The sequence below is a fragment of the Simochromis diagramma genome, unplaced genomic scaffold (assembly GCF_900408965.1).
Source record: "Simochromis diagramma unplaced genomic scaffold, fSimDia1.1 OVJJ01000131.1, whole genome shotgun sequence".
NCBI classification, from domain to species: domain Eukaryota; kingdom Metazoa; phylum Chordata; class Actinopteri; order Cichliformes; family Cichlidae; genus Simochromis; species Simochromis diagramma.
In genome coordinates, this window is record NW_024387200.1 from 9,190,366 (window position 1) to 9,203,278 (window position 12,913).

Consider the following 12,913-nt stretch of genomic DNA (forward strand, 5'->3'; position numbering starts at 1 on the left):
ATTTAAGGTAATCTTAAACTCAGTTCATCAGGCTCAGTCACCTTAATCTTATTCCAACTTGTAAAAGTCAAAATGTATTCTCAGTGGTTTAAACTCAAAGTTAATGATAGAAAGATAACATGCTCACAAAAACAATCTGTGGCCTTGAGACAAACTTGAAAACAAGCAACCAACCTAATTCTCAACATTGCTCATGTGACTAAATTGGCTTTTTGTTGCGGGGTTGAGGCTGAGCTCCTCACTCCCGCACACTAGCCGAGCTCATCTAGTGCATTTCTAGGCAAATTAAAAGAGTGGTGTATTGGGGAAACTATACTTTAAAGCATATTAGAAGAAACAATACTCCAAATAAAACATCAACTTGCTTAAAAACCAAGGATTAAGAATGTGATGAGCGACTTCATCACAAGCGCATTTAAACTCTTGGCATGATTGAAATTATAGACAGAGTCTAGAGACTAAACATCTGCCACACCAACAGTGAGAACCCACAAAGTCGGATTACATGGGATTATGTCAGCATACTTCTCTTGTGTGGCAAACAAAAGGTTAATACACTTAATATACCACATGACTCATCAAGTGATGCTTAATAATAGGTCTAGTGAGAAATAAGCTTCATCTCTCACGAGAGCATATGAGGCATGTATCTACCCGTTCCGTTCTGTGACGCTAAAATGTAAACTTCACTTTAGTTTCACTAATTAGTCATCCTCTTAGTCACATGTAAGAATTCACAATTAAGTCTATATGTTTTTGGACAATGACATGTTTTGTATTTTGCCTCAGAACACCACCACTGTGGATTTTAAATTTTAAAAAATAGTGCAGAGTTTAATTAAAAGGATTTAGCAAAAATACTGCATTTTGTAAAGTAATGTGAAACACTTAGAAAATGTTAAATGTGAGGACCGTTTTAATATTTGCAGGAAGTCGCCAAATGCTGTTTTTCCTCCCTTGAGATGCTGTGCTAGCCCTTTACTGTGGCCACCGTCAGTTGCTGCTTGTTTGTGCGCCTCTTCGCCTTCAGTTTTGTCTTCAGTAGCTGAAAAGCATGCTCTACTGGGTTGAAACCAGGCAACTGACTTGTCCATTAAAAAATATCCAATTCTTTGCCTTAATAAACTCTTGTGTTGCTTTTGGAGAATGTTTTGGGGCATTTTCCATTTGTCCTGTAAAGTTTTTGCAGCATTTGGTTGAAGCTTAGCAGAAAGTATAACCCTGTACACTCCAGAATTCATCCTCCTACTTCTCTCAGCAGCCATCAATAAACACTAGTGACTCAGTTCCACTGGCAGCCATACATGCCTATGCTATAACATTGCTTCCAACATGTTTGACAGATGATGTGATACGCTTTGGATCATAAGCTATTTTTCTTACTTTCTCCATACTTTTTATTTCCCATCATTTTGGTGCAAGTTAATATTGGTTTAATTTGTTCTTTTAGATGTTTTCTGAAAAAGGTCTAGTCGTCGGTGTAACAAGTGGTTTCCATTGTCACCATTGCCACACAAAAGACAACACTAGGTTCAATTCCACCAAGCAGCTAGGACTTTCTATATGGAGTTCACATGTTCTGATGTTTGCATGTTTGCTCTCATTATCTCCCAAAGCATCTTAGATTAATCAGAGATTCTAAATTGGTTGTGGCTTTATGTGTTAGGCCTGCAACAGATCAGTGACCTGTCCAAGATGTACCCTCCCTCTCGTCCTATGGCAGCTGGGCTCCAGCCTCAAGAAATCCTCAACTGGATAAGTCAAAGAAAATGGATCGGTGGTTTTAACAATGATACACCTACTTACTCAAGAGTGTTCTTGACTTGCATAGAAGTTATGAAGGGCTTCTTTTTTTAAACCAAGGAGAGAATGTGCACTCACTTTAGCTTTCCTACACAGTCTTTGAGGGCTTTGGGTGCTACTGGCCAGTGCAGTGTGATCTTTAACTATCAAAATAACTTATTTTGGCATTTCACACCAATGATGACCTTCATTTACATCTACAACTCCTTGTACCTCACCATGAAAGTTCTAATGAACAGATCCAAATGCAAAGTAAACTTTGATTAAACAAAGTAAAGATTTTTTTATCTGCTTAATTTGTAGAGGAAACTGGGATGTACTGGCCATGAAACTGCTTGTCAGTCAATTAAGTCAATTACTTTTGAATCTCTCAAAATGTTAACACACTTTTTATTATCAAGATGTAGGAAAGGATATCCACTACAAAATATCTAATTTATAGAATATGATGCTGGATATTAAACAGAACATAAAGTATTTAAAATGAGCTCAACAACTAAACATCTGCACCGGTTATTTAACACTGATAGGAAACATTTTTCTGCATAATAATTATTCTGAATTTTGACACTTTACGCAAAATTTGTCCAAAAATACAATTTTATGTGCAATGAGGTGTTTTATTGCTTAGTTTCCTAAAGGAATTGCTTGAAAAATTCCTCAATACAGCATACAGGCAATGCGCATGGTATGTTTTTGACTTCTGTGTGTGCTTGGGGTCAGGGAGTGAGAGGTTTGGGATTGTCTCTGGTTGCCTTTCTGTAAAAGTCCCTGCACGCCACTGTTCCAAGGATACATGACCTCACATCACGAAAAGACTGGCCATGACCCAGAGCAGCAACTGTCTATTCTAATCTTAAACCCTTCTATTTCACTGAGCTGTTTACTGAAAGAGGCATCAAATCCAAATATTGACTCTGCCCAACTCCCTCTGTTTAATTCAATCAATCTCTTCTCGTCCAGCAGCAGCACACTCCACATGACAGAGAAGGCAGAAAGAAAACACTGAGAGCCGACAAATAGATGTTCGAGAAAAGAAGAGTAAGAAAAGAAAGGGCTGATAATGTGAATGACAGACAAGGAAGAAAACGTGGGACAGCAGGACAAGACACATGAAGAGGTTAATGAGGCAATCTGCAGAAAAAGAAAGTTGAATGATTAAGAGAGTGCAGAGAGAGTGAGAGAGAATTAGAGAGGAGGAGAGCAGGAGGAGCAGTTATCCTTTTGCACTTCAGTGAATATGAGAGTGAATGAGACTGTTCACCTAACAGAACTGGTGTTGGATGCTTCAGTTTGCCATATTTCCACAGTGGGACCAAACGCATTTCACATGAAATCGATTAACATATCACATCTGCCACTGAAAGTTTAAAAGCTACATTGAAACAAACAAAAAATAATAATCTTTAACCACATCTCTTATTTGTCTGCAACTAGAAACTAAGACTACTCCTGCTATAGTACAAACCAAATTGGTTTTAATGCATCTTTACATTATTCATGAATTACACTGCAGAGAGTTCTCATAGCAAACAACATACCTTTCCATGCCGGGAAAGCTAATCAGTAACATTCGCAGGAAATCCTGTTTAAAACAGAACAAAAAAACAAGACAAGCAGAAATGGAGTCGTTTAGGTAGATGTGGGAGGAAGACAAAAAGAAAAGAGAAAGGCATACCTGATCTTAAGTCAAGAGTACAGGTCAAACAGTGTTTATGTTACTTCCTCTATTTAGTGGGAGGACTCAATCTGCGACTGAAGTAACAGGAGCCAGGTGGAACTCATATGCACGCACACACACACACAAACACACACACAGTTCCAGGTGGGATCACTCAGCTTTGTGGCCCCACCAGAATAAACACATGTGCCTCTGTTGATGTACAATCATCAATTTGAGAGAAAGCTATTGTAACAATGTGGCAATCAGGTTTACATCAGCCTCCCAATAATTTATAAAAGCAGCAAATGTGCTGGAGAGACGGGTCGAATTAAATAGTTCACACGTGAGCTAAAATGTTATCAGCAGCCTCTGAAGTAGCAGCAGAGATATGTTTCCAGCCTCACCTGGGACAAAATTAGATGGCCGTGGTATTTCTTCACAAATAATTGGAAGAATTCAATAAATTGTTGCTCTCCCACTTGACTGGCCAAGAACCTGAGGAGAAAGTAGCCCTGGACAAAGGGTGAGACATGCAAACAATCAATTATAGACAAACGTCTATAGCACCAAACAAGAAAGCTCACAGAAATTAAAAAAAAAACAAAGAGATACTATAAGTTTATTCGATACTTTGATTGGATCTGGTTCTTTTATTTGTCTTCATTCATTCCCTCCTTTCTTTGTTCATTTCCTACCTTCCTACTACGACATTAGTCTCACCTTGAGGTAGTGGACTTGCATGAAGGGTTTTTCAGGGTTGAGGGCATGCTTAACTGTGGAGGAGCCAGATTCACTGACCTGACCAGTCTTCTCCATGTTAGGTCTGCAGGAGGGCAAACAGAGCAGGGAAGAGAAATTGCTCACAGAAAGACTGAACAAGTGAAGAGATGGACGTACAGCACACAAAGCGAGATTTTCAGCACACACCATCAGCAGTACTGTGCACAGGTACATGACAAGACCAGAAGGCAAAACAGGAGTGAGATGTTGGAGAACAGGAGCACATTTTTATTTTATCTTGCTCTCAAGACATTTTAGTTGCAGGAAAACCACCATTTCAACAGAGCAAGAGTACACTGTCAGCAACACTAAATGGCACCGCTCAGGCCATTTCTCAATGGTGAACACATTGCCAAGTTGCCACACTTTGCCAGAGGCAGGCTGGAAATAAAACTGTGGATTTATAATAGCATACTATAGTGTTTATATGACCTCACAGTGCTGTGCTCTAACTTTTACTGCCCGTGAGTCATGGAGCGAACATATAACACTTGCGCACAAAAAAAGCACCCCTGACTACCAGCACAAAAGAGCCACGCTCTGGGTTTCATTTTCCCCGTCACGAAGATACAAATCATCCCCTCAACCTCCATAAAACACACAAACAAACACGCATAAAACCAATAAAAAACCAGACAAACAAATCCCTGACATGGGATGCTGTGCAATGATAGTTTTAGTTAGCTGGTATTGATCAGGATGAGCAGATTAACTCAGTGTGCCAATAGGAAGGCCTTGAAGGATCACCCTCCTGCCAAGTCGATACGGCAGGCGCCTGGCCCACCAATCAATACACCCTTCATCACTGGCTTGCACTTTTCCACAAGACCGCTTCATGACAGGGCCAGACACACACACGCACACGTACATGGACGATCGGAAAGGCTAAAGGCAAAGAGAGTCACATGTGACTGTTTAATTTTTTGACTTGAGCTTAAGCAGGGAGCCACAAGTTGGTCAAATATTTGATTTACACAAGTGTTTGTCCAGCCATGGTGAGCAGAAGAGGGAAGGCAGGATGCAGAAGAGAGGGGAGTAAAGCAGACTAGGGCTGAGGACAAGACAAGAAGGAGGTGTGGGAGAAATCAAGGGCAGAAGATAGACAGGAATGTTTGGTTTGCTTAGTGTACTGAAAGAGAGGAAGTCATCAGCTTCCTGGAATTTCTAAATTCGACTGGTCATTCTTTCAAGCACTTTCATCATGCATCTGAGGGCGTGTTCCCACTTGTGTGGATGTATGCATGTCATATAAATGCTGTGCGAGAGAAATCGCTATGGAAATGACCTGATTTCGGAAAATCTGCCTCAGAAAATCAAACTAATGATGTTGACTCTCCAGAAATAAAGACTTTCATTATTCTCAGTCTGTCAGTGACTGTATATAATGAATAACACATTTGGATATAACAAACGGGCTACAAGTTAAAACTTAAAATATGCAATATAGTGTTTGTTTTATATGTGGTTCCTTTATATCAACATTTTCCTTTAAACACTGGATTTTTTTAAAACTTGCTCTCTGTCCAGTCACCTGCTCATTTCAGCCTGTGGCTGTCTGTTCCTTGCGATAAGATGAAATGGACTCTTTTTAAGACAGCGGGATGTGCTGTACCCCTGGGAACTTGTGTGTATGTGTTTGTGGGTCTGAGAGGAAAAAGAAGGATTAGGACAAAAGATGAAAACAGTGACAGAACATGTACTGTCTTTCCACGGAAAATGTAACCATTTCTTATGTCAGAGACACTAGCAGCAGACCACGGAGAGACAAAATGTTGATTCATCACTGTCATGTTAAACAAAGGGACTTCAGCCTTCTTTATAAGGGATTTATTGATGTGTGAATCCCTGGGTTTTGCTGCCTGTCTTTGTCAGGGATGATTAACTAAAACTTTAGGAGGAAACGGTGCTTGCTGCCTTCAGCGTCTCGTAATAGCTAAATGTATTTCAGAATAAATGGCGTTCTTATCTGACTTGTAGGGCAGTGAGAGGGGGGGTGTTTGTCTGTGTGTGTGTGCATGCGTAGCCGTGCGTACACCTGGGTGTGTCTGAGATTGAAAGGGAGAGAAAAAGCGAGAGGAAATCAGGAGCTATTACTGACAGAACTTAATGTCAAACGAGAACACACATACACACACGAGAGGTTTATAGCTCCGTGAGCCATATCCTGACAAATTACACTGGGTTGACTGTGGAAACCGGATAAGGTAGAGCAGCGCTCCCAGCAGCCCAGTAAATCAGCAGGGAGAATGGCGTCTGGCCCAGGCTGCCCTAAATATAACTCATCTGAAATGGACTGATAAACACTGGCCACTGGGGCCCCTGCTGGATCACGGGGTGTCAATTGTGACCTACTGAACTTGGAAAGAACAACCTACCATTTAGCCTTTGTGTGTGCATTTGTGTATGGTGAGGACATCTCTTTGTATATATCCCACTGTGGTTTCCTTTCCTTCCCTTCAGCAGATCCTTAGAGAGTCTTCACTGTGTTGTGACACTGAGTTAGTGTTTATGTGCATGTGGTTCTAATGCAAATGAAGTTACATGTGGACTTGGGCACAAAGGTTGTGTATTCCACATGAAAAAGTGATCTGTGTCAGGACTTTGAGGGCCCTACAAAATTCATAAAGCGCTTTACAGTACAGACTAAGATACAATAACTAAAATTGTAAAAAATAGATAAAAAAAAAACAAAAAAACAATAAAGGCAAGCTGACAGAGACAGAGGTGGTTCCTAAGTTACTTTTTAAAGGTATCATTAGTGTCCACAGATCTCAGATCATGAGGTTCCACAACCTCAAAAGCACAATCACCTTTTATCTTTAACTTGGATCTTGGTACAGCCAATACACCTAATAGATCTTGGTGTTATGTGTGGTTGTAGTAGCTCACTGATATGTGGAGGCATCAAACCATGATGACCAAAATTTCAAATTGAACCCTTAAACTTCTCAGGGAGCCAGTTTAAAGAAAACAAAAATCTGTGTCACATGGGACCTTTAAGGGGACATGCAGCAGCATCCTTGAGTTAGTTATCAGTTTTCAAGTTTTCAGGAATTGTTATTCAATTCATACTCTATAATAATGATGATGAGTTCAGAGTCATTTTAATGTCCACTGAGAAAACTGATGAAGACTGCAGTGTGGTCAAGGCCTCAAAAACCCCCACAGTTGAGGTTCTGCATCACCTGTATTACCCTCAGGATCAAGAAGAAAGATCAAGGTTAATCTCGACTGCTGTGCACTTCATCAGACAACAGTTTTCATATGGAAAACAAAAAACTCAATAACTTTGTTTAAAAAAACTGTTATAATTCATTTTTATATGGGAAATTTCCCCTGGAAAAATAACTGTAATTTAGTAGTAATTATAGGTGAAACTAGAAGAGCTGCTCCAAGTCAACTGTAATAACTGAGTCATTAGTCATTTACTATCGTAAAACTTTATTTTTCCATCGACGCATACTGTATGCCGAATTCCATTCTTCACTATGGTGTCACGTCAAATGTCCACAGCTTTATCTGACTTGCTGGGCACTAAAAGGCACTCAACATTACAAATCAGTTAACTCAAACTACATGAACAATGACTGCATTTACCTCATAACTGGCAGAGAATGTCTTAGCTCTTCCCTGGAAGCTGATAAAGAGTTTTTATATAGGAAGGACTCAGAAGATAAAATGTTATAACGAAATGCGTAGACGCACTATAATTACAACGGGCCTCTGCTGAAATTAAACAAACAATAATTAGCTTTGCTAAAATGTACATGCTGACAGAAGTAAAGGAACACAAACAGGAGCACATTTGCAGAGTAACAGCCACATTATAGAAGTACATATACACAGACTAAATGTGTTCAATCATTAAGATCATTAAGCCTGTGAGCAGGGTTCATTTATGCCCCAACTTGCTTTGGCAATCCTTTTGGAGTTATTTGCCACTTTGACAATAACGTGTTTTTCACTACAAATGCAACACACCATGTTTCCATGTAGCAGTCAGTCAAAACATGCAGCCAGGCTTGCAAGCATGTGTGCATGTGTGTGTGCACATACTGTAAAAAGTTTGATGTTGTTGATGTAACCCCATCAGGTGACGAGAAACACAAGCCTGATCCTCTCTAACAACCCATGTGTCTGTCTTGTGGAGGAACACTCTGACCGACACCACTCTCCAATGTATATTTAACCCTTTCCCGCACTGCCAGCTTCTTATTTTAAGGTACATTGTAATTCACAGCCATGGCTCCTTCCATGTTGAAGCCTACCACAAATAAAGACGTTATCAGACAGCAGTCTTAAAGATCTGGAACAATTTAAATCATAAAAGTTTTAAAAACAAAGGTAAATTCACCAATAAAGAACATCACTAACACCACATGAAGTATTTGAAGCAGGCTGAATTTCACTGTTAAAGTGAATGTGAATATCCATAAATATCACAAGTGTAACCACCATTGATTTAATGTCTAATGAGAGCTGCAATACGCACAGAGAAATCACCAGCATTTTCATTAGCTAAAGGGTTAAGCCCTTGTTGGGGTTTACAGCTATAATCCCCCGATGACACTCTGCTTCCACCCTGGATGAAATAAAGCAGGGTGTGGGTCCCACACTGTCCGTCTGTCTGAATTTATGTGTTTGCGCACACTTGCCTTCCTCGTGATGTGAGCTTTTCTAAGACATGACGGTACAGCACACCTGGATATACTTTATTGCCACACCTGCCACACCTGTACCCCTGGAATGCCTAGACTCTACGTTCATGTGTGTGTCTGCATGTGCAGACACTAAGAAAAATCTAGGCACAGTCTGGCCTGAAAATAGAAGATAACATTCACTGTAAAGAATCTGTTCATTGCAAAGAAATTTTATCTCATTGTATATGGATTTTTTATTTTAGCAAACTGTTTAGGGTCAACATAACCATAACATGATGCAAAAATTGGTGGTAACTGAATCAATAAAACAAATTAAAAACCTAATTTTGCCAACGAACATTAACTTCATTTTGAGCATCATCAGTGGTGATAAGAGCTGGTGTCTTAGACTATGCCCAGACACCAAACAGCAGTTTGTTTGAAGATTCCACAGATTCCAAGTCTGAAGGCATCACATCATGTTAGAAGTGGGCTATGCACAATTAATTGAATTCAGGTAAGGGCTTTGATTATTGCCATAGTGCTGTTTAGTTACCCTCCAAAAATGATTTTCTGTATAAAGACACACACCTGAGGATCTGAAGTTCCTCTTTTGAGTTTTGCAACTCATCGGAAAGTCTTCTCCACCTCAGAAGTGCCTTCAGGTCAAACTGCTCGGTTTTCTCCTCTAAAGAGAGCTGGAGGGAGACACACATGGACAAAAGTCGATGCAAAATTGCCAGATGAAAAGAGCTAAATATGGTGAATTCTGCAAAAACATAAAGACACTGTGATAGAAGCACTCTCTGTTATTCAGTTTGGCAACACTTGGAAGCAGATGTGATTAAATCCTTTCAGCAGAGCAAAGTTCATATCATAAAGGTGTTTAGATTTAACATCACAGACAAAAGAAAAGCACTTGTGTAACTCTAGATGGTGTGGGAATACAAGTGGGAGGATTAGGTCTGTAGCCCCATCAACTACAAGATTAGAGCTGAAGTCAGTGTTGCAAACATTAATGCTACACCCACTTCTTTTATCTATTTAGTCTCTTATATTTTTTGCAGGGATCCTTAATTAACCATCTGGCTGTAGAAGGACCTTTGGGAAAATGTGACGTTAAAATTTTTTTGGAAAACAATCTTTAGAAAAAAATTTACTAACGAATCAACTATGCGACTGATGTGGTTTTACACCTAAAGAGATATGGTCTATTGATTAATGTTGTGATTGGTTGAGAAAACTTTGTTTGTTTGTGATTTTTCAAATTTATTTCCTGTTTTTGCTTTTTTGTATTCCAATATTCTCTAGTTGCCTTTTTAATTTTTAAAAAAGTTTAACGTATGTTTTTGTCACAGTGATGTTTGAACAGACGAAAGGTTGGAATACTGACCCGCATTTTATTTATTTAATGAATTTTGCTATATGATATTTTAGCAGTATTTGTTTTTTTATGACCAGCTTGGACCTCCTTTTGCCTTCAGAGTTGTTTTGGTTCTTCGTGGCATAAATTCAACAAGGTGCTGAAAGCATTTATGTGAGATTTGGGTTCATATTGACAGAATAGCAGGCATGGACAGGTATGATATGGTCAGCTCGGGTGATACTAAGGGGTCCAAAAAGTGCAAAGGAAATATTGACCACGCCAGGACCAGCAGCCTGAACCACAGATACAAGAAAAGATCTTTGCGCTCATGTTGTTTGCACCAAAGTTTCACCCTATTATCTGAATTTTTGCAGCAAAATTAAGAATCATCAGACAAGCAATGTTTTTTCCAACCTTCTATTGTCTAACTTTGATGATTTCTTTGTGAATTTTAGTATCTTACTCGTAGCTGACAGGAATGTCACCTAGCACTGACGTCTGCTGCTGTGATCCTTGTAGCTCCTGTTTTTTTTAAATTATTTAAGTTGTTGTTAAGTTGTTGTTGGCCATTCTTCTCTGTCCTTTGGCTCACTGGTTATTTTCTGTTTTTTGAACCATTCTCTGTAAGCCCTAGGAATGGTTTTGTGGGAAATTCCCAGTAGAGTTCCTCAGCAGTTTCTAAAATACTCAGACCAACCCCTCTGCTGCCAACAACCACGCCACATTCAAAGGCACTTAAATCACTTTTCTTCCTTACTGTGCTGCTCAGTTTGAACTTCAGCAGGTTGTCTTAACATACATGTTTATATGCTTTAATATTTGCATTAATCAGCAGCTGTACAGGTGTAGCTAATGTGGTGGCCGGTGATTGTATGTTACTATCATATAGTGGTTAATATGGAAAACACATTATCCTATACTTGTTGTGCTTGGGCCCAGATAATGTCTTCAAGACAAGTGGCAAAGCCTTCGCTAATCCATTCTTCAGTCCAGTCTCTGGCTCCGATAACCAGGCCAAACCAGGAGTGGGAAATCTCGTGGCAAATCCTGGATCCACACAGAGACAGACTTTCTTCAGAACCTGGACTCCCAGCAGACAACACACTCTGGGACAGGAAAATTATATGGGGGCTGAGGAAGACAAAAGTAATGACACAATAATAGCATGTTTGAAAAAAAAAGCACATTCTAAAGGCAAGAAAGGAGTCTGAGGCACAAATCACAGATAAATATTAGGCAATGTTTTGATAAAAAATATTGTAATCTAGGAGGTTCAGGAGTGAAAGATGAGAAAATATGTTGCAGACATCAGAATTAACAGTCAAGAAAAAATTAAACTAACAGAGACACAGAGATCTAGTGTTCTTCTGTGCAGAAAGATCAAGATGCTGACGTAACGCTCCACACCTAGGATTATAGAAAATTTGGCCTTAACCTGTCATGTAACACAACCCCACATATTTTCTAGTGAACAAACTGCCCATCCTTTTCTCAAGTTCTTCATTATGTTTAGAGAAGGGCAACTTACTCATGCAGAAGGCTTGCCAAACCTAAATGCCACAATTTCCCAGGACTGGACTTGTTAAACAACAGTGGGTAAAATGATTTGAATTAAAAGTGAATTACGCAAGTTCAGTAGGTTTTTTCCAACATTTACAGATTTATAATGCCAGAGTGACTTTTGAAAATGAAATAAATATTAGATGTATTTAAAACACTTCAGACTGTGTATTTGAAGCATATGCAAACACTGAAAGTGATATTTACCTTGGTGCACCCTCGATATGAATGCAAAAGTAGTATATGCAAAACATTCAGATAGTAACTACTCAAACAAATCCTCAAAGTGCCTTTAGTGATGCCAAAGATAAGAAGCCTTTTCTGCTTGTACAAAGGGATAAAACAGCAAGATTTTTTTGCCCAAATTAAAAGATAATATTTTACCTTTGTGCCATTCTTTGATAACAGATTTTAAAGTCTAAATTAAGACTAATTATCTTGTTATACAAGCCCTTACTTCTTAATTAAGTAAATACACTTTAGTTTTAATGACGTTTGGAAAGAAATAATTTTTTTAAGGCGACATTTGTGGTCTTATTAATTATGACCCAGCAGAGAATAATGACTGTTGCATGTATCTTTTAAAGTTTTTCTTTACATATTGCCTACTTTTTCACCCATTTTTAGCTCGTCCTTTTACCTGCCCATTTTAATAGGAATGTTTTATTTGTTAAGCCACTTAACACTGACCCATGAATCAGTCAAACAGAAAAAAGCACCTAATTCAAGGGATGAACCAATGTTGTGTCTACACATGACAAACAACTTAGCAAAGAACCAATTAACATAGACTAAATTATACCTTTAGGCACTTTGTTACTAGGAGCATGTCATAAAACACATTCTTTCTTCCACTTTTTTTAATTGCATCTATTAAAATGCCAAAGAAGCCAAAATAGTATTTTTGCACCAACAAGATATTCACAGTGCTGCACTTGTTCCACACTTTGTCACGTTACAGTCTTATTTTAAAATGTATTAAATGAATTTTTCACCTCAAAATTCTGCACACAATACCCCATAAAGTGAAAACATTTGCTTGAAATTCTTGGAAATGTATTAAAAATAAAACAAACAAAATATAACATATATATACATACT

The 12,913-nt window shown here is 38.8% G+C and overlaps 1 protein-coding gene across 3 annotated transcripts in view; it reads right to left on the reverse strand.

Moving 5' to 3' along the window:
* LOC120745911 (aminopeptidase O (putative)) overlaps positions 1-12,913 on the reverse strand; it is an 88,795-nt gene that overhangs the window by 44,246 nt on the left and 31,636 nt on the right. For 2 of the 3 annotated variants that reach the window (XM_040051121.1, XM_040051122.1), the window contains exons 7-11: positions 11,173-11,383; positions 9,478-9,584; positions 4,187-4,289; positions 3,871-3,978; positions 3,345-3,388 (exon numbers count right to left, since the gene is read on the reverse strand). In XM_040051121.1, the coding sequence (XP_039907055.1) occupies positions 3,345-3,388; positions 3,871-3,978; positions 4,187-4,289; positions 9,478-9,584; positions 11,173-11,383 (573 nt within the window). The other variant, XM_040051123.1, reaches the window with a different exon arrangement.